The sequence below is a fragment of the Salvelinus namaycush genome, chromosome 1, assembly GCF_016432855.1.
Source record: "Salvelinus namaycush isolate Seneca chromosome 1, SaNama_1.0, whole genome shotgun sequence".
Lineage (NCBI taxonomy): Eukaryota > Metazoa > Chordata > Actinopteri > Salmoniformes > Salmonidae > Salvelinus > Salvelinus namaycush.
This window is the reverse complement of record NC_052307.1, coordinates 38,870,361-38,892,443: the sequence shown is the minus strand read 5'-3', so window position 1 is coordinate 38,892,443 and position 22,083 is coordinate 38,870,361. Positions and strand designations below refer to the sequence as shown.

At 43.0% G+C, this 22,083-nt stretch overlaps 1 protein-coding gene across 1 annotated transcript in view; it reads right to left on the bottom strand.

Annotated features, from left to right (window-relative positions):
* The window catches only part of LOC120051593 (collagen alpha-1(XXVII) chain B-like), a 203,848-nt gene that overhangs the window by 93,577 nt on the left and 88,188 nt on the right, over positions 1-22,083 (bottom strand). Inside the window, exons 12-15 of the mRNA XM_038998511.1 lie at positions 17,788-17,841; positions 12,122-12,175; positions 4,114-4,158; positions 377-430 (exon numbers count right to left, since the gene is read on the bottom strand). Of these exons, the coding sequence (XP_038854439.1) occupies positions 377-430; positions 4,114-4,158; positions 12,122-12,175; positions 17,788-17,841 (207 nt within the window). The remainder of the gene's footprint in view (positions 1-376; positions 431-4,113; positions 4,159-12,121; positions 12,176-17,787; positions 17,842-22,083) is intronic.

Genomic DNA, 22,083 nt, shown 5'->3' with positions numbered 1-22,083 from the left:
TTGCAGTCACATTACTTGTTCAGTAAAGGTATTGCTTACTAAGTAAAAGGCTTTGGCACTTTATTTTAGTCCAGGGGCACCAATAAGCAACCAAAAATGCGCAACCCTAATCCTGACACAGGTGCTCTTGACAGTCTTACACTTGTGTGTCACTCGTCCAAAGACTCTCTTTATTTCAATCACCTATAAAAGTCTCAACAGGTTGTACTGTTTCCATTCCCAATCCCAATCCCAATCCCAGTGCCACTCTCTAACCACTCACTGAAATGGGCTGAGTGTGTTTGGTGTGTGTAGCCCTGCTTAGCCTTTCTGTAAAAGTACTGTATGGTGTGTGTGTGGACCCTTAACCAGCACTGCAACACTAGATTTACTGCACCTGCCTGCCAGGATAACCTTTGGCCCCTGGGCTTCCGTGTGCTCCTCGCTCACCCTGCAGAAAGAGAGAAAAGAAGGAGTGAGTGAGACAGAAGACAAGGAGTGAATAGCTGTCTCATGCCACAATAGTGGCATTCCAAATTCCAGCTTCCCTGGCTTTGAATTGAATCTGTGTAGTATAGGAAGAGAATAATGGAGAAAGAGGAATTAGGCACTTGATAAAGAGGCTTTGTGTGGTCAGCAGTGCGTTTGGAAGGCAGCAGAACCATTGCTGATATTGGCTCTATCTACAGTATAGGCAAAAAATTGCCCAAAAATATAATCAATAAAAATAGAATGGGCGTCCCCACTCAAGTCAATGATACCATAATGGGTGGAATGGTGGCCATTGCAAGTGTACAAATAGGAGCAAAGCAGGAAGTAAAATCAGGAAGTAAAAGCAGGAAGTGTTTCCATCAATATGTGCTCTGATTTGTTACTTCAACTCAATTCGACATAACAAAAAATACATTCCATTGCATGAGCCACATCAGTTAACATAAGTTGAATGAACATTCTACATTACCATGGGCATTATTGCATCACAATACCAGGCAGCCATTGCAAGTGTACTTATTAGTTTACCAGTCAACTTGCCAGGGTTAGAGGTTCCAAGCCTGTTCTATTGATTCTATTTCTATGCGTGTGTTCGTAATTTCGCTCAGAGTGTGCTCTGGGAGTTCGTAAATTCAGACCAGTGAATTATAAGTGAAATAATCTGTCTGTAAACAATTGTTGGAAAAATTACTTGTGTCATGCACAAAGTAGATGTCCTAACCGACTTGCCAAAACTATAGTTTGTTAACAAGAAATTTGTGGGGTAGTTGAAAAACTAGTTTTAATGACTCCAACCTAAGTGTATGTAACCTTCCGACTTCAACTGTACCTGTTCTTACCAAAACAAATGTGAAAAAGTATTTCTCCACTAGTTGCACAATACATGACTGTCAAATACTATTAGTGTAAAATGTTGAAATATTGATATGTACATTTAGGCAATTCTTGAAGGTCTGTAACAGTTGCCATGATAGATAGCCATTGATATATTGCCCCGTGTAGCTTTTGGAGAGACAGAAGATATACACTGCTCAAAAAAATAAAGGGAACACTTAAACAACACAATGTAACTCCAAGTCAATCACACTTCTGTGAAATCAAACTGTCCACTTAGGAAGCAACACTGATTGACAATACATTTCACATACTGTTGTGCAAATGGAATAGACAAAAGGTGGAAATTATAGGCAATTAGCAAGACACCCCCAAAAAAGGAGTGATTCTGCAGGTGGTGACCACAGACCACTTCTCAGTTCCTATGCTTCCTGGCTGATGTTTTGGTCACTTTTGAATGCTGGCAGTGCTCTCACTCTAGTGGTAGCATGAGACTGAGTCTACAACCCACACAAGTGGCTCAGGTAGTGCAGTTCATCCAGGATGGCACATCAATGCGAGCTGTGGCAAAAAGGTTTGCTGTGTCTGTCAGCGTAGTGTCCAGAGCATGGAGGCGCTACCAGGAGACAGGCCAGTACATCAGGAGACGTGGAGGAGGCCGTAGGAGGGCAACAACCCAGCAGCAGGACCGCTACCTCCGCCTTTGTGCAAGGAGGTGCACTGCCAGAGCCCTGCAAAATGACCTCCAGCAGGCCACAAATGTGCATGTGTCAGCATATGGTCTCACAAGGGGTCTGAGGATCTCATCTCGGTACCTATTGGCAGTCAGGCTACCTCTGGCGAGCACATGGAGGGCTGTGCGGCCCCACAAAGAAATGCCACCCCACACCATGACTGACCCATCGCCAAACCGGTCAAGCTGGAGGATGTTGCAGGCAGCAGAACGTTCTCCACGGTGTCTCCAGACTCTGTCACGTCTGTCACATGTGCTCATGTGCTCAGTGTGAACCTGCTTTCATCTGTGAAGAGCACAGGGCGCCAGTGGCGAATTTGCCAATCTTGGTGTTCTCTGGCAAATGCCAAACGTCCTGCACGGTGTTGGGCTGTAAGCACAACCCCCACCTGTGGACGTCGGGCCCTCATACCACCCTCATGGAGTCTGTTTCTGACTGTTTGAGCAGACACATGCACATTTGTGGCCTGCTGGAGGTCATTTTGCAGGGCGCTGGCAGTGCACCTCCTTGCACAAAGGCGGAGGTAGCGGTCCTGCTGCTGGGTTGTTGCCCTCCTACGGCCTCCTCCACGTCTCCTGATGTACTGGCCTGTCTCCTGGTAGCACCTCCATGCTCTGGACACTACGCTGACAGACACAGCAAACCTTTTTGCCACAGCTCGCATTGATGTGCCATCCTGGATGAACTGCACTACCTGAGCCACTTGTGTGGGTTGTAGACTCCGTCTCATGCTACCACTAGAGTGAGAGCACCGCCAGCATTCAAAAGTGACCAAAACATCAGCCAGGAAGCATAGGAACTGAGAAGTGGTCTGTGATCACCACCTGCAGAATCACTCCTTTTTTGGGGGTGTCTTGCTAATTGCCTATAATTTCCACCTTTTGTCTATTCCATTTGCACAACAGCATGTGAAATTTATTGTCAATCAGTGTTGCTTCCTAAGTGGACAGTTTGATTTCACAGAAGTGTGATTGACTTGGAGTTACATTGTGTTGTTTAAGTGTTCCCTTTATTTTTTTGAGCAGTGTATGTAGTTGCCAACCTAAGTGTATGTAAACTTCCGACTTCAACTGTACTTCCCAGCCATTGCGTTAAGGCTGGTTAGCATTGGGTCGCGAAACTACCTGCAACTTCCTTCATACTGTACACAGAGACATAAAAATGGTATCCACGAGTTCATCTGACTATGGTGAAGTAGATAAAGGGCCTCATTGCCAAAATCCTGAAGTCTCCCTTTAAATAGGCCAATGTTCTTCCCTGGTCAGGCCATGTGGTCAGTGAAAACTCCACGCTCTTTGTACTGATAGTACACTACAAATTGCACATTCTTCAGTACACAACACTATTTGTAGTTTTTTAAGGAATCTCGGGGAGTAGTGACCTTAGGGTGTCCAGACTAATTGGCCCACTTTAAGCTCTGCCAGAAACTACATTTCTCTGGCCAAGATTCCCTAGGTACTAATGTGTTCATGTGTAACATCCTCCCTTCAGAAGAAGTAGTGTTTTTCTCTCTCTCTCTCTCACTCTCTCTCTCTCTCTCTCTCTCTCTCTCTCTCTCACTCTCTCTCACTCTCTATCACTCTCTCTCACTCTCTCTCATTCTCTCTCTCTCGCTCTCTCTCGCTCTCTCTCGCTCCCTCTCGCTCCCTCTCTCTCTATCGCGCTCTCTCGCTCTCTCGCTCTCTCTCTCTCTCTCTTCAGGAATTTATGTTTTGGTCTTCACGGAGCAATGTGTTCTGACAGCCGAGCCATAGCTTAAGCTTTGTTGGGTAAACAGATGGAGAGTCTTTTGTCTGATGTATTCCACTCTAACAGCAGTGGTTCAAACTTCAGACCCAGTCAGGTAGACAGACACATTAACACCAGTAGAGATGGAAAGACGGCAGCTGTTAGAATAACCACTGAAAAATGTACAACCGTATGAGGATGTCATTCATTATGCTAAGTTTTATGTAACTGCATTGTTGAAGCTGTCCTATATGTTTATGTATTGTGAAGTAGAAATTATTGATAAGATATGATCACCGAGGAAAGATAAATGTCATTCTCAAACAATAGAAAACAGAATACTCACAGAATCTCCTGGTAGACCGGGGGGACCAGGGTGGCCTTTCTGTCCCTGCAGAGGGAAGACATTAGACAACTTTGAATGGATTTTATTTTGATCACCTAACTCCCCATAATATGTACTGATAGGCTATGCTTCGTTTCAATTGCTGTATACTACCAAGATACAGACTCACATGTACTCAATCAGAGCCCTCTGGAAAAAGAGGATGATAATATTAACCTCCCGGTAGAGGATATGGAGTTTCTGATGATCACACTTCTTATGTAAGTCTACAACACACACAGCACTGCAGGGTGCTGAAATCACACCCCTCCTCAGCATTAAATCGTGGAAATTCCTCACATCATTAGCTTGTAAAGGAACTCATAAACTGTTTATTTAAGAAGCTATGGATGATTTGGCTTAAATAAACCAAAAACATAAACAACAACATACAGCAGGCCATTAATCACCCATAAGGCTGTGAAATTGTCTCAGTATACACTACACAGGTACAATGCTTCTATGTGCAGCACACTACAAATGTCAAATATCCTTGATTTATGCATATTACATATTCTAATATATTATTAACATTGTTGATTACATATAGTATTAAAGTGGTAGCTATTCCAACATCATGATTTGCATAGGCTCTTGAGGAACTCATACACTTCTGTAAGCTACAAAACTGTCAGTGGTCAACCTTAACATGTGATGACAATACAACATAACAAATGAACAGGACATTTACTCTCACGGGTGGCCAAAAATAAAAGCCACGCCCCTACCAAGACACGCCTCCAGTCTTCTGATCTGTCCCGCTGGGTCATATCTTAATAACCCAGCATCAACAACCCAACCTGGCTCTTTTTAAATAAAACAACCCAACTAAGTGACCCAATGCCTGCAACCCAGCAGTTGGTTCATCCAAACAACCAAGCATTTGTAAGAGTGTATGCTAGGTTGAAGATACTGTAGCTACAGTGCATTCGGAAAGTATTCATACCCCTTGACATTTTCCACATTTTGTTACAATACAGCCTTATAAAACATTTTTTTTAAATCATTAATCTACATCTATACCCCATAATAATTTTTTTTGCAAATGTATTAAAAATAAAAAACTGAAAAACCTTGTTTACAATATTATTCAGACCCTTTGCTATGAGACTCGAAATTGAGCTCAGGTGCATCCTGTTTCCATTGATCATCATTGAGATGTTTCTACAACTTGATTGGAGTCCACCTGTGGTAAATTCAATTGATTGGGCATGATTTGGAAAGGCACACACCTGTCTATATAAAGTCCCACAGTTGTCAGTGCATGTCAGAGCAAAAACCAAGCCATGAGGTCGAAGGAATTGTCCGTAGATCTCAGAGACAGGATTGTGTCCAGGCACAGATCAGGGGAAGGGTATCAAAACATTTCTGCAGCATTGAAGGTCCCCAAGAACACAGTGGTCTCCCTCATTGTTAAATGGAAGAAGTTTGGAACCACCAAGACTCTACCTAGAGCTGGCCGCCCGGCCAAGCTGAGAAGGGCCTTGGTCAAGGAAGTGACCAAGAACCCAATGGTCACTCTGACAGAGCTTCAGAGTTCCTCTGTGGAGATGGGAGAAACTTCCAGAAGATTATCCATCTCTGCAGCACTCCACCCATCAGGCTTTTCTGGTAGAGTGGCCAGACGGAAGCCACTCCACAGAAAAAGGCACATGACAGCCCGCTTGGAGTTTGCCAAAAGGCACCTAAAGACTCTCAGACCATGAGAAACAAGATTCTCTGGTCCGATGAAACCAAGATTGAACCTTCTGGCCTGAACCCCAAGCGTCACGTCTGGAGGAAACCTGGAACCATCCCTACTGTGAAGCATAGTGGTGGCAGCATCAAGCTGTGGGGATGTTTTTCAGGGACTGGGAGACTAGTCAGGATAGAGGGAAAGATGAATGGAGCAAAGTACAGAGAGATCCTTAATGAAAAGCTGCTCCAGAGCACTCAGAACCTCAGACTGGGGGCGAAGGTTCACCTTCCAACAGAACATCGGCCCTAAGCACACAGCCAAGACAACACAGGAGCGGCTTCGGGACATGTCTTTGAATGTCCTTGAGTGGCCAGCCAGAGCCCAGACTTGAACCCGATCGAACATCTCTGGGGAGACCTGAAAATAGCTGTGGAGTGATGCTCCCCATTCAACCTGACAGAGGTTGAAAGGATCTGCAGAGAAGAATGGGAGAAACTCCCCAAATACAAGAAGACCTGAGGCTGTAATCGCTGCCAAAGGTGCTTCAACAAAGTACTGAGTAAAGGGTCTGAATACTTATGTAAATGTGATATTTTAGTTTTTTTTTTCTTTATAAATGTGTCATTATGGGGTATTGATTAGACAAAAAAACTGTTTAATCCATTTTAGAATAAGGCTGTAACGTAACAAAAATGTGGAAAAAGTCAAGTGGTCTGAATACTTTCCGAATGCACTGTAGCTAGCAACCTAAGCCAACACCTAATAATTATCCTCATAAACAAATTCCATTACCATCACAATAATCTTTTCGGAATTAAAACAGGCTAAAGTCATATAGTATAATTGGGAAAGGGGGATACTTAGTCAGTTGTACAAGTTGTCTTCCGCATTTAACCTAAAATCTAAATCAGAGAGGTGCGGACGGCTGCCTTAATCGACATCCACATCTTCTGCGCCTGTGGAACAGTGGGTTAACTGCCTTGCTCAGGGGCAGAACGACAGATTATTAATTTGTCAGCTCTGGGACTCGATCTAAGCTCCTACCCGCCAGGTTACCTGCCGCTTGGCTTGACAGACAATGTTGTATCATTCAACATTGCTATTAAAATAGTACTCATATAGGAATGGGTAATTGTTTACAAGTTGCTAGCTATCGCATAAAGCCATTGTCATATTTGCATCTTTTTCTGTGTCTGGCAGTGCAACAAATCCAACGGCGAAAAAATTTCAAAGTGCTCCGCATGCGCCAGCGAAAAGGTTCCTCCAGGAACCCTTTGCTAGATTGAAATATTAAAATATTCCTCCAAGAACCCCTCAACTAACCAAAGGTGCAAATATGAACCCACTGACTGCAATGGTTTCTTGAAGAACTCCAGGGTTCCTCAAGTCACCCCTAATTCTAAGAGTGTGTACAAGTGCAATACTTTTAGACAATAAGTAGTCCGCACAAGGCTTTGGCATGCTTTAACACTAGATGGTACTACACCTTATTCTGAGAAACATACTATAAACTGTAGTATGAAAATGCCCCGAGGCCTACTGTCAATCAGTGTATCAGGGGACAGTTTGGAAACAACGAGCTGCAGTAGCAAGACTGAGGGCACTTCCGTTGTTTCAGAACATGCATATCTGACTCCTGAGGTACTTAGCTGACAAACTCCTGGGGAGACAGAGAGACAGGAGTGTATCCCCTGTGCATGTGTGTGTGCATGTGTGAGTGAATGTATCCCCTTCAGTTGTGCCTGTGGCTGTCACTGCAGGCTCCTGCTAATTAGCATGCCTTTCAGCAGCAGCAGCCACACTGAGTAAACCACTGCATGCCAACACCACCATAGAGACAAATACACCAAACACCACAGCACATATTGCCAAGTCCCACAGTGTTACGCGGAGTGGAACAGGGGAACCCCAGAGCAGACTCAGACGAGGAGACTGGGATAAAGTAACCAAGGTATTTATTGAAACACAGGGGGAAGATGGAGTGCAGGTCAGGGGAAGCTCGGGTGGGTTGCTGGATACCAGGGGCGGAGGCTGAGGCGAGAGGGGTTGAGACAGAGTAAGCAGGTCCGGAGGGGAATCGAAGGGAGTAGTAGAGTGGGGAATCCAGGACAGAGTAGCAGGATGACGAGACGTGGAACTGGAGACAGGGACCAGAGTCAGAGCGGGCAGTACTGTAGCGGAGAGGAAAACAGCATCAGGCAAGGAAAACAGGCACAACAGGATCTGCATAGTAACAAACGGCTAGAAACGTAGACTGATTGAGCAGAGATTACAATCTGGCAGCGTGGAAGTGGCAGGGCTGAGTATTAGTAGAGTTCTTGATTATGGAACAGATTGCAGCTGGTGGGGATCTGCTCTGACTCCAGCACACCTGTCTCCGCCCACACATTCACACACACACACACACAGAGAGAGAGAGAGAGAGGGAAAGAGCACTGCGGAAGGCGGCAGGTCAAGTAGACACAGGAATAGCAGTAGAGGGCGTTGCAGGAGCAGATGTGACACACAGTTTACATACAGAGATGTTGAGATACTTCTATGAAACCCAGTCGTTGTCTTCAACGGGTGATTCAAAACAGAAGGCCCAACAGATTATTATTATTTTAGTTTTTTTTTACAAATAATCCCTGCAACCAATCAGCCAGCACTTGAAGACAGAGTTAACCATTTCCCAGCCTCAGCAGTCCTTGTCTGTGTCCCAAATGGCACCCTACTATATTCCCTTTATAGTGCACTACTTTTGACTAGAGCCCTACGGGCCCAGCTCAAAAGTAGTGCACTACAAAGGGAATAGGTTGCCATTTGGGACTCTGTAAATCTGTTCTATAAAAGCGTCACTACCCAGCCCCCTAGAGCAGAGTAAAAAGTCATGGCTGAGCCACTGCACAACCATGGACAAGGGAAGGGGGGAAGAATGCGTCTGAGCTCCAGAGCCAGCGACATACAGCTGAGTATAGTAAAAGGAGGGAAATGCTGCAGTCTCTGAGAGTCCATGCCAGAGAGACAGAGGAGAAGAGGAGCAGTGTGTGAGCATGTGTCTGAATGTGCAGTCCCGTGCACATAGCCATGGCTCACAGCTCCAGAGAGGAATATTGGTACTCTCTCATTCAAGATGAGTTATTTATTAGACTAGCGGATGTGTAATCCATGGTCCTATTACAAACATTTGCCAGGTTTTGCATCTGTTGGTATACATTGGAATTTTTATAATTTCAAGGCAGAATGCAAATGAATTTTTGCGAATAGCGCAGTAAGGTATTGTTTAACCCCTCTTCTATGAAGCAGTAAAATAACTTTAGCAGACAGAAAATATTCTTTCCATTGGATTTATATATTTTAAATGAGAAACTGGTTTCATATTCTCAACTCTTTCATCCCCACTATTCAATATTGACTGTGAGAGGGATTATTAGAAAATGTCATTTTGCACAAATTACACCTCTACATCAACATCTCCTGAAGAAATAGGCAACCTAACCAAGGCCCAGCCACCAAATGTGTCAGACCATCACCTACGTATAGTCTGGAATATGAGAGGAAAGTCTAGGAGGAAAAAAAACCTAGTATCTAATAAAAGTAATTCCACCGTGCCAATGCCATCACGGCTGGGCTGGCTGTGGAAAGAGCAGGGTCGGCCAGGACCAGACCCATGTGAGCGAGCACGCACACACACACACACACACACACACACACACACACACACACACACACACACACACACACACACACACACACACACACACACACACACACACACACACACACACACACACACACACACAGCTCCAACTCCGTCCAGATGCTCTACATAGTGTGTCAGTTTCCCCACCGCCTGACTGCAGGGTAACTTCGCCCATTACATCTTTTACACATTTCCCACCAAGGGAGAGGCTCTGCCAGGGACAAGGGCACGGGGTACAACTTCAAGGGGGGCGGGGGGGAATAGATGTTTAGGTAACAAATGCACCATTTAACTGCAACAAATGTAAAGTGTGAGATTGTCATTGCTTTACACACTATCGTTTTATATTCCAGCAATGATGCAATGTAAAACATACATAGTAACTGTCAGTCACTTCCCTTTTTAATGGAAAAAAAGAAACGCTATTTTCCCATAAACTCCTCTTTCCATTACTCACATCATACAGGCTGCATTCCAAATGGCACTCTATTCCCTATGTAGGCTCTGGTCAGAAGTAGTGCAATAGGGAATAGGGTGGCATTCAGAAAGTAGTGCAATAGGGAATAGGGTGCCATTTACGATGCGACAACAGAGAGAGCTGAAAGAGACCCCCTTCTTGCCTATTGAGATCAGAGTCTATTTTAGAGTGAATGAAACAACCTTGACTGTAGCCTAGACCGGATGGTCTTTCACCGTCAGCTTGTCCTATTACGTAACAGATTTTTGCGCCAGGTTTAGACTTTACTGCTCTCGTACAAATGTGTCCAAAACAGACTACATGAGGATTGTGTGTGTTGCTAAACAGATCATTACGGAGCCGGTGATAACTTCTAAATTAGCACCCGATCAGCCCTCAGGTTAAATAGTACAGCCATCTGTCACTTCAGGTAGACTCAACCATAGGCTCAACGTCTCTGAAAGAAAACAAATACTATTTGAACCCAGGTCAGCACCAGTTGGTTCGAGGCCTAAAGTTCCCCTGGCTGTACTGTACTCAGAGTTTCTTCCTGCATTCACAGATTTCTTCTCCCTCTGGCAGCGGACCATGTGTGGAATAACCATGAATCACTGCCTGCCAGCAGTAATTTAGGAGAGGTAGTGTCTCCAAGTCTTTTTCCACCAGCTTTTATTGTATTTTCTGGTAATGAATAACATGTGTTTGCTGTAAGGCAATCAGGTAACTTGAATGTAATATGTTTTGCAATGATGTTTCAAGTAAAGTTTTGTGTTGAGTCTTGTAAAAATCCATACAGCTAATTATGTCAACAAATATCTGTATCCCTAACATGGAATAAACTGTGTGTGTGTGTGTGTGTGTGTGTGTGCGTGTGTGTGTGCACGCATGTCTATGTGTGTGGTTGCATGTGTGTGCGTATCTGCTCATGCATGTGCCTGCGTGCATGCCTGTCAGTGCATGATGAGTATGTGTACGTGTACGTGGGCACGGAGCAGATTTCCTTCTTCCCACCTGCGTGTGTGTAATAGTCTCCCATGGTAAGTGATTAAGCTGTATTACAAGCCCAGGGCAAGGCCAGGATGGAGTGAAGCCCGCAGAAGTGCATCTTAAGACAATGACTCATGGATGAACACATACTGCATGTACACTAGCAATAGGATATGTGTAAATTGAGTTGAGACAGTACATGAAAAAGAAGCTCCATAACAAAATGCCATTAAGATTTCAGCAGAACACTACTGAGTATTGAGGACAATTGTCAAAGAGAGGGAACTACATCATGTATTTTACACTGCATGTGATTCCCACTGTAAATCATTCCCGCCCAAAAAAGACTCTCCTCAATCGCCCCCATCGTGTTGGAAGCATTGACGATGAGGTCACAACTCAGCTAGTATATTCCAATCCAGCTATTCCAGAGTGTGAGCCTGAAGAAGAGTCGGTCTGAACACAGGTGCACTAATTTACAGTACTACTACGCCTGCACAATGTTAGGCTCCTCTCCAAACAAGAGAAGAAACATCCCGTGAGAAAAATGCTCTTGGCTTCGGGTCCTCCTAAACAGTCCTTTTTGAGAGATTCCTGCTGAACACTGCTCATAGGGATTTAGGACTGGGGAGGCAGGGTCGGGGTGTAGCGTATGATTTAGTGCACTTCAATATGGTCCTCTGGACTCATTCGAAGAATCCGATTCATACAGTATCATGTGTGGCAGGATTAAGGGTAAAGTGGTTTCCTACCTTTCTGCTAACTTGACCAGTCAGTCCAGGGGGTCCTGAAGCACCACGGTCTCCCTAGAAAGATAAGAATGAGTTACACAGTATATACAGTTAAGTCAACTTCATACTCTTCATTCTCAGGCTAACTGTAAAGTAGCGAAGACATGTAAAACCAGTGATCTCATGGAACATGTCTCTGCTACTTTAGTTTCTGCCTGCCAGTAAGTCATATCGGACAATTGAAAGAATTGGGTTATCGCAAAGCGTGTTTCCATTTTCTCGAGTAACTCTCTACGACCGAAGTAAAATTCTCTGTAACAGATAACTTATTACATTATTGAATTGTGACATTATCCGGTATTATTACTTTAGCCGGTGTTACACTCTCCTTTTCAGAGAACGACACAGTGAAACATGAAACACAAGATGCTCACTCTTTCTCCTTTTGGTGCTCTGCCAGGTGAAAGGCCAGGGTCTCCTTTTCGTCCCTTGAACACACACACACAGAGGCAGAGAGAGCAAAAAACAAACGGTTTAGTTTAGACAGATTCCGCTGATTCCCATGACGTCTTAGTCTCCAAATAACGAACAGATGTAGATTTCTGAAATATTTAAAGAAGGTTCAGGAGGGAAACTTCCCCTCAATAATATTAATTGCTGATACGTTTTGGTGCAAGCTGCTTCGGCAAAGGCCAGATGTTGATTTCTCCCTTATACTTAGACTTAAAGAGCCTACTCAATGTAATGAGTCAATGTGAGGTCTAAATATAATGGCTTTATTAACATGTTCTCTACCATGGCATTCAGAACTCAAGCACTAAAGTTTACATGAAGGCCTACGGTACTCACTGTTGGTCAACGTTAGTGATCCGGTACACACACAATAGCTTGACGTAATGGTGCATTTACACATTCTCTGCAAAGCTATGCTGTTTAATCACACAGAGGTGGAGCATTACAGTAGACACGCTTGCATGCAGTGTAAGGGAGGGAAAGGGTTCACACACAATAGTAGCAGTTGTATTTACACAAGACAGAGTCCATTAATATTTCAGTTTACAGCAAGCTTCTGAAAAGCCATTGGGAGTGACCAGGCACATTCCTTGTCCTTTTCAGGCAGCAGTGGGATGTTGTCTGACTGCTGCTGTACTCCAGGGAACTGGGAAGTGCTTACTTTTAAATCTTACTACTGTACCATAAAGATGTCGGACACTATTAATCTATGGCCTCAATCATATATAAAACCAGGACCCTTGTGGGGGCCCTCGTAATGACCTTTAATTTATAAGTAGGGCCCAGAGTTTTTACTGGTCAAGTCAGGTGGAAAGGAAAGCAACCTACAACACATGTTAATGGAGCCATTCAAGGATTAACACAGAAACATTTGCAACCAGCTGTAAAATATGTGTTTGTCAAAGGAATTGGATAAAAAGGAAAATGATTTTACAAACACTGGGCTTCTAAACAAACACTGTATGTGAGTAACTTGTATGAATGCTCTCCTGCAGTTAACGACTTTCTCCTGTGTGCCTACAATAAAAAAGGTTGGGGAGCAATTTACATCTCCACCTCTGAATGCAACAGGCCTATTTCAGCAGGTACTCTAGCAGTCACACTCCTGTGAAAAGGCATAAACGGACACAAAATAATACAATTATTCTACAAGGTTATTTATTGATGGTGGAAATATAAGCTTCTCCATAATCATCTTCATTGCACCAATAAATTCTACATTTTCATATAAGCCCCAACATGGCATGAAAAGGGTATGTGTCCCAAACAGCACTCTATTATCCTTGTAGTGCACTACTTTTGACTAGAGCCCTATGAGCCCTGGTCAAAAGTCGTGCACTATGTATAGGCAATAGGGTGCCATTTGGGACAGGCAATAGGGTGCCATTTGGGACACTCCCAAGGTCTTTCTTTAAATGTCCTCCAGACCAGCCTCACCTGGACAGGACTAGGGAAAGGAGGTTGTAACTGGTGCCAACATCTACACTCAGGAACATTGTAGGATTTCACTGTCCATCACTCTCTTTTATCGGAGAGGAAATTTAAAACAAAGTGAAGCAGTTTATTTACACTTGAGGGCCAATTGTACATAAAAAACAAGTTATTTAATTGTTTGTCTTAAACTCTACAAAAGTCAGCTTTCTCACTCTCACTGTCTTTATCAGAAGTGTCACGGGCACAGTTCTAAGAGGACAAGACCACATACTGGGTAATTGCACTGGGGTTGTGTCAGAAGAGACAGGGGTTGCACACACATGAGCTTTTTCCATCTTTCAAAAGTTGCGTGTATATACAGTAGGTCAAAGTGAGATGGACTACCTTTGGTGACGCGCCAGCTCAACTACTACTCGCTATATCCTCTCTCTCTCTCTTTCTCTCTCCCTCTCTCTCTCTCTCTTTCTCTCGCAAATCAATTTCAATTCAATTCGCTTTATTGACATGATGTAACAATGTACATCTCTCTCTCTCTCTCTCTCTCTCTCTCTCTCTCTCTCTCTCTCTCTCTCTCTCTCTCTCTCTCTCTCTCTCTCTCTCTCTCTCTCTCTCTCTCTCTCTCTCTCTCTCTCTCTCTCTCTCTCTCTCTCTCTCTCTCTCTCTCTCTCTCTCTCTCTCTCTCTCTCTCTCTCTCTCTCTCTCTCTCTCTCTCTCTGCCTCTCTCTCTTTCTCTATGTTCTTCTCGCTCTCACACTTTCTCTAACTGTCTTTCTGTCTCTCTGTATCACTCTCTCTCCTTCTCCCTCGCTTCCTCTTTTTCCACTCTAACACATAAATAAGAGTTATGGTGGTATGAACATGGGCTCCGGTCAAAGGCTGGTATCGATTACGTTTTACTATTGTGAACATGGAGTGGAAAAATGACCAGTTGAAAATGAATGTGGCCATAAGGATTAAGTATGGAACAATAACAAGAAAATGTTTCCATTCTAGTTTAGTAAGTTGTTACTTGTGAATTCATAAAAGACACAGTCAACAGTCTGCAACAGTTAACCATCCATCAATGATTCAGCGAGTGTGGAACAGTAGGCTATGTTTTATGACTGATCTGGGTGTACATGTAGTGAATTTTAACAATATATACACTATCTATACATCAACTATACATTAGCTATACATGCCAGGGACATTCAAAGATGTCATTCAATTACAGTAACCTCCGAATGTATTGGCACCCTTGATAAACATGAGCAAACAATATTATAAAACTGGTTGTTTGGATCCTGGATTGCTGCTTGGACGAGCAGCGTTCCAAGCCGTGCAGTATTGGCCATCACAGACACACCTACAGTTTGTCTGCTAACAGTTCCATCTGAAAATGATCACTGTGCCTCCATAAGAATATCATGTTCATGTCGCTGTCCGAATAGTCTCTTGTATTTATCTCAACTCGCACATTATTTCCCCTTTGCTTCCAGCCTAGCATTTAGTTTGGTACAGCCAGGGTTAATATACTGTATGCCTCGCCGTCTGCCTGTCCGATCTCGGAAACAACGTTTCCCTTTTGAACTTCGATCTCTGTAGTACCATACATAGATTGAACATTGCCCAGACAAGACAACTTTTTCGGAGCCAGTCGAAATCACACATCAACGTCATTATCGTGGACATATCCAACTAAATGCCAATAGAAAAATAATCTCAAACAAAACTTAATGCAGCTAGTGTACGGTCTCTCCAGGTTCAATGTATGACGTGACCGAGTTAGCTGAGGTTGGCTAGCGCAAGTGATAAGAACTTTATCCAGCCTGCATAGCAACCGTTTTGTATAGAACGGACGACCAGTCCAAAGATTTACTAAACCTTATTGTTCTATCTGTGACCAGTCCTTTTGCATAGCACCTACAGTTGAAGTCGGAAGTTTACATACACTAAGGTTGGAGTCATTAAAACTCGTTTTTCAACCACTCAAATTTCTTGTTAACAAACTATAGTTTTGGCAAGTCGGTTAGGACATCTACTTTGTGCATGACACAAGTCATTTTTCCAACAATTGTTTACAGACATATTATTTCACTTATAATTTACTGTATCACAATTCCAGTGGGTCAGAAGTTTACATACACTAAGTTGACTGTGCCTTTAAACAGCTTGGAAAATTCCATAAAATGATGTCATGGCTTTAGAAGCTTCTGATAGGCTAATTGACATCATTTGAGTCAATTGGAGGTGTACCTGTGGATGTATTTCAAGGCCTACCTTCAAACTCTGTGCCTCTTTGCTTGACATCATGGGATAATCAAAAGAAATCAGCCAAGACCTCAGAAAATAAATTGTAGACCTCCACAAGTCTGGTTCATCCTTGGGAGCAATTTCCAAACGCCTGAAGGTACCACGTTCATCTGTACAAACAATAGTATGCAAGTATAAACACCATGGGACCACACAGCCGGCATACTGCTCAGGAAGGAGACGCGTTCTGTCTCCTAGAGATGAACGTACTTTGGTGCGAAAAGTGCAAATCAATCACAGAACAACAGCAAAGGACCTTGTGAAGATGCTGGAGGAAACAGGTACAAAAGTTTCTATATCCACAGTAAACGAGTCCTATATCGACATAACCTGAAAGGCCGCTCAGCAAAGAAGAAGCCACAGCTCCAAAACCGCCATAAAAAGCCAGACTACGGTTTGCAACTGCACATGGGATGGGCTACAGGACAATAGGCAAGCAGCTTGGTGAGAAGGCAACAACTGTTGGCACAATTATTAGAAAATGGAAGAAGTTCAAGATGACGGTCAATCACCCTCGGTCTGGGGCACCATGCAAGATCTCACCTCGTGGGGCATCAATGATCATGAGGAAGGTGAGGGATCAGCCCAGAACTACACGGCAGGACCTGGTCAATGACCTGAAGAAAGCTGGGACCACAGTCTCAAAGAAAACCATTAGTAATACACTATGGATTAAAATCCTGCAGCGCACGCAAGGTCCCCCTGCTCAAGCCAGCGCATGTCCAGGCCCGTCTGAAGTTTGCCAATGACCATCTGGATGATCCAGAGGAGGAATGGGAGAAGGTCATGTGGTCTGATGAGACAAAAATAGAGCTTTTTGGTCTAAACTCCACTCGCAGTGTTTGGAGGAAGAAGAAGGATGAGTACAACCCCAAGAACACCATCCCAACCGTGAAGCATGGAGGTGGAAACATCATTCTTTGGGGATGCTTTTCTGCAAAGGGGACAGGACGACTGCACCGTATTGAGGGGAGGATGGATGGGGCCATGTATCGCGAGATCTTGGCCAACAACCTCCTTCCCTCAGTAAGAGCATTGAAGATGGGTCGTGGCTGGGTCTTCCAGCATGACAACGACCCGAAACACACAGCCAGGGCAACTAAGGAGTGGCTCCGTAAGAAGCATCTCAGGGTCCTGGAGTGGCCTAGCCAGTCTCCAGACCTGAACCCAATAGAAAATCTTTGGAGGGAGCTGAAAGTCCGTATTGCCCAGCGACAGCCCCGAAACCTGAAGGATCTGGAGAAGGTCTGTATGGAGGAGTGGGCCAAAATCCCTGCTGCAGTGTGTGTAAACCTGGTCAAGAACTACAGGAAACGTATGATCTCTGTAAGTGCGAACAAAGGTTTCTGTACCAAATATTAAGTTCTGCTTTTCTGATGTATCAAATACTTATGTCATGCAATAAAATGCTAATTAATTACTTAAAAATCATACAATGTGATTTTCGGGATTTTTGTTTTAGATTCCGTCTCTCACAGTTGAAGTGTACCTATGATAAAAATTACAGACCTCTACATGCTTTGTAAGTAGGAAAACCTGCAAAATCAGCAGTGTTTCCAATACTTGTTCTCCCCACTGTATATATATTACTTGTTAAACAAAATATTTTTCTCCTTGTATATGTATTAGTATAAAATAATATAATTTCCACATTTAATTTAGCATACAATATAGCTCAAAATTTTTATCAAGGGTGCCAATTATTTTGGAGGTGACTGTACGTTACCAAGCTCTCCAGACCATCTTAGAGCATGGTGAGAACCCGAAAGAGAGAAGCTATTCATTCTCACTCATACACTATCACTTATATCAGTCTCTATATTGTCCCTCTAATATTGTCCCCAATCTAATAAATACATACCTTGAGTCCAGGGGGTCCGGGGTGACCAGGGTTTCCATGGGGACCAGGAGGACCCTGCAAAACAGGAAGACACAATGTTGAGGAAAATTAAGATTAAGAAGAAAATGGGTTCATCAACCACACATTTGTTTCAAAGGAGTCACTGGAATCACTGTCTGAGTAATGTTACCGCGTGTGGAGTTTCCACTCTCTGGTCAGAGCTGAGCTCTCTCTCTCTCTCTCTGTGTGTTTCTGTAGGTGCTCTGTGGGCCATATGCCAATGCCTGTCTGTCTTTTTGTATTTCTGTCTGTCTAACTGTTTCTCTGCCTGCCTGCCTGCCTGTCTGAGTTATGACATATGGATGTGATTTTCCTCATCACTTTTCCACCAGCATCCCAGAAGCTCACAGAGCAGAGTGAAGGCAAGGCCAGTCACCCATTCCTATAGTCACAGTGGATACTCTGTCTCTCTTACAGGTGTTGTACCACAAACGGTGGGTACATGTATACTCCTTTTGGACCAGGCCTGCCAAATGTTTTAGCAGGGGACAAACTAAATATAACAACCAGATATAAATCCACTGGTGATTAATGGTTGGATAAGTCCTTTTGGGGAAACAGAACATAAATTCCAAACTAACCAAGTCGGCCCCATTCAACAGGGACAGGGACCAATAAGACTAGGGCTGTGCGGTGACCATATTACCGCCACGCCGGCAGTCACGAGGTCATGAAGGAAATCAAATTCACGGTAATTAGGCTTCTCCATGCTCTGATGCTGGTGATGGTCCTTAGTAGCCTACCAAACTTGCTAACTGCCTGGTACTCAGCACTCTATTGTCCCTCTAATCACTCTGACATCAATGCAAATGTATTTTGAAAATCTAATCAAACACTTCATGGGAGCCCATGAGCTCATGTTGTGCAACATTTCAATAGGCTATGCAATTGCACAAGAAAACAGAGTAATGGCCTCTACTAAAAATAGGAGGATCAGCTTTCTATAGGCTAGGCCTACTATATTTATTTCTCAACTTTCCTAATATTAAGAACATTACTTATTTACAAAAGGAGTATAGCCTACCTGGCTGGCATGAAAATAAACCATGGTGGAAAGCGTACTCCATTCGCTATCTAGGTGCATAGATGACATGTATTTTTTTTCCTGCTGACCCTGATAATAATGGTCCATTCTAAATCAAAACAAATTATAACACATATATTATTTAGTGTATGTAAAGACAAGATTAAATGAAGAATAGTCTGATGGGTGACAATATTAGCCTATCACTTGTGAGAATGATGCCCAGCATAAGAAACAATGCCTTATTTTGCGACTTTTTCAAATCATAGTTGTTAATGTAGCCTAGCCCATAGGCCTATATGTTTCATAAGGTTAGTATCACAACTAAAGTGGCCAAATAACTTCTTAAAATTAATCACATTAATACACTTTACAAGGGGTGTGTAGCCTAACTGGCATACATAAGCAGCGTGTGAGTTTCAATTTTGGGGAAGATCATTTTCAATATAAAAATGCACCTTTATAACAAAAGCATTACATTTCGATTTAGAGCATTAAAGAAATTGAATAATGAACGTATCTGAGCAAACCAGAAACCTTTCAATATATACATTCAAACAATACTTTAGAACCATTTAAATATAATACATTTGGAAGGTTGTGCGGGAGTATGGTAGATGAAGGAATCAATCTATCTTTTTAGACTGTTAAGAGTATTTATCTGCTCAATATGTCAGTGTATTATGTCTGTTTGTAACAGTGTGTTATATGTGAACATGTGATCGTATTATAAATTGTATTTTAATGTTTAAGGACTCTTGGAAGATTAGTCCAAATGAGGACTATGCATAATTGCATTTGTCACTTTTGATAATGGTGTTTTCTGCTAATGGAACATTCGCGCTCATAGCCTACTGCCATGTGTGCATTGCTGTGCTTATAATGTGAAGAAATAGCCTAACAGTTTATCAACATTTTAAGCTAAACGTTCTGATCTGTTGAGTCAGCCACATTGCGTAAAAAGTTTTTGGGATGCTAGTGATTGTATTAATTTGGGATCTATCGCATCGCAGACTATGTTTGGAATACTTTTTTCTCGCACAGAATAGAATAGGTTGATCTTTGTACTATGTGGGATTGCAGATTGACATAGGCTAGTGCTTTTGCTGTTCGCTAGGCCTACTCATATTGTTGGGTGACGAAAAGTAAATGTGGACAGTTTTTCCAATATTTTTAACATGCACCTCGAATTGGATAAGGACGCGCACAGTTGCATCCCCGATGTGTCTGTCTTCACTTTTAGCCTGTGAGAAAGACCCGGTCACGTGATGGAGCGTGCAGCACTCAGGGAGAAGCGCACATTGGCCACTGGCCGCAAAAGGCATGGATGTTTTTAGGGTGCATTACAGCCACACAAAGGGTATTCCGCCATGATATTCTTGGCATTATGAAGTGGTTGTCAATTTACTGATGTAGTGCGTACAGCCTGCGCAAAAAACAAAGCAGAGCTCAAGCAACTTTTCAAATCATCATTAGAGTTGCATCATGCAGCCTTACAATGTATTAAACATCTAAATATATAGCCCAACCTTTGTAGAACAACTAAAGTTACATTATTAACTCTAAATTAAGCCTTTACGAATACGTATTTATTTGTTAACCGCTCAACACAGAATAGCCACATGTGTGCACTCCCTCAAATCATTTGTAGAAAATATCCTTGTCACGACTTCCACCGAAGGTAGTTCCTCTCCCTGTTCGGGCGGCGCTCGGCGGTCGGCGTCGCCGGTCTACTAGCCATCACCGATCCCTTTTTCCTTTTCTGTTTGTTTTGTCTTTGGTTCTTTCACACCTGGTTTCATTTGCCTTAATTTCCATGTGTATAATTTACCCTGTTGCCTGCCTAGGTTTGTGCGGGATTATTTTATTTGTGATGTAGCTCGGTTAGGTTGTGCCCATTTTTTGTTTCACGCATTTAATAAGCGTGTGTTATTTAGGAGCTTTGTTTGTTCCTCCTTGCGTGATTAACGGGTTTCTCTGTTGTCGAGGGCGTTTTACTTTTTGTATTGTGCCATACCTGTAATTGGTGGACTTGCCCATTAAAAGTACGCATTTCAGACATCTCTGCTCTCCTGCGCCTGACTCCTTCACCTAACGCAACACTGTCACAATCCTTTCTATTTTATTCAGCTTTGTTAAATTTTATTCTTCATGCTATAAAATAATGCCACGGAATTCTAAGCAAATGTTGTCTGCTAAATGAACTAGTGTAGCCCACTGGCATTTGGCATTGCCACATCAGGACCTAACATAAGGACAACTCAGAGTATGCTATTCTGTTCTTCTGAAATAGACTACATTTTCTTCATGTCATGCTTTTTTAGACCTGTCTAAAATAAATAATTAATTTATTGGGAAGGTGTAGGCTATATTACATGGATTAATTAGACTTTTTTAAATGTTCCAAAGGTATGCATCACTTGATTGTGTGGAAGCCAGGAGATGCTAAATGTGTTTATGTTAATTACTGTCAATTACCGTGAGACTGACAGCTATTTGCTTGACAATCACCAGCTGACAACATTTTGTGACCGCCACAGCCCTAGATAGGACCCTTTGTAAAATAGCATAGTGAAGGTGTCTTGTGAGTAGCCTGATAAAAAAAAAGTAAATATTAAATTATGTTGGAGAGAGATTAACTGCTGCGTTTAGACAACGTTGGACGTGCTGGGGTTATGTCCATCACAAGCACCTCTGGTGACAGGGATGATGACAGTTGAAGTTAATACTTAAATGTGTTGATTTAGTTGTACATGAAAATAAATGATCTAAAAGCATTCTTGAACACAAAACCCTCTGACTCCCCAGGTTTCCTTTGTGGAGGAGAGAAGAGATAGGGGGGAATTCATCTCAACCACATCCAGAGGATGAGGAGAGACAGAGGAGAGACTGACGAGGGACTGACAAAAGACAAAAAAAGACAGTGGAGAGACAGGGGATGGCCAGGTGCAAGTGTGTGGTTTAGTAATCCCGCCTGTCTCTGTTATTATCTGTGCTTTATTATCAGCCTGCAGAAAAGGCAGCAGCCCACTCTCTCCTCCACATGCTGCCCTGTCCCCTTAGCCCCAGTCCCAGCACGATAGCTGCACACAGCACACTGGCTGGACATATGGAGACACTTACCAGAAGCTCATCTACAGATTTTCTCTATTCAACCATTCAGTGCATCTCACTGGATTTGCATTAGCTTGATATTATTAAAACATATGGAAATCATTATCTCCAAATACAAA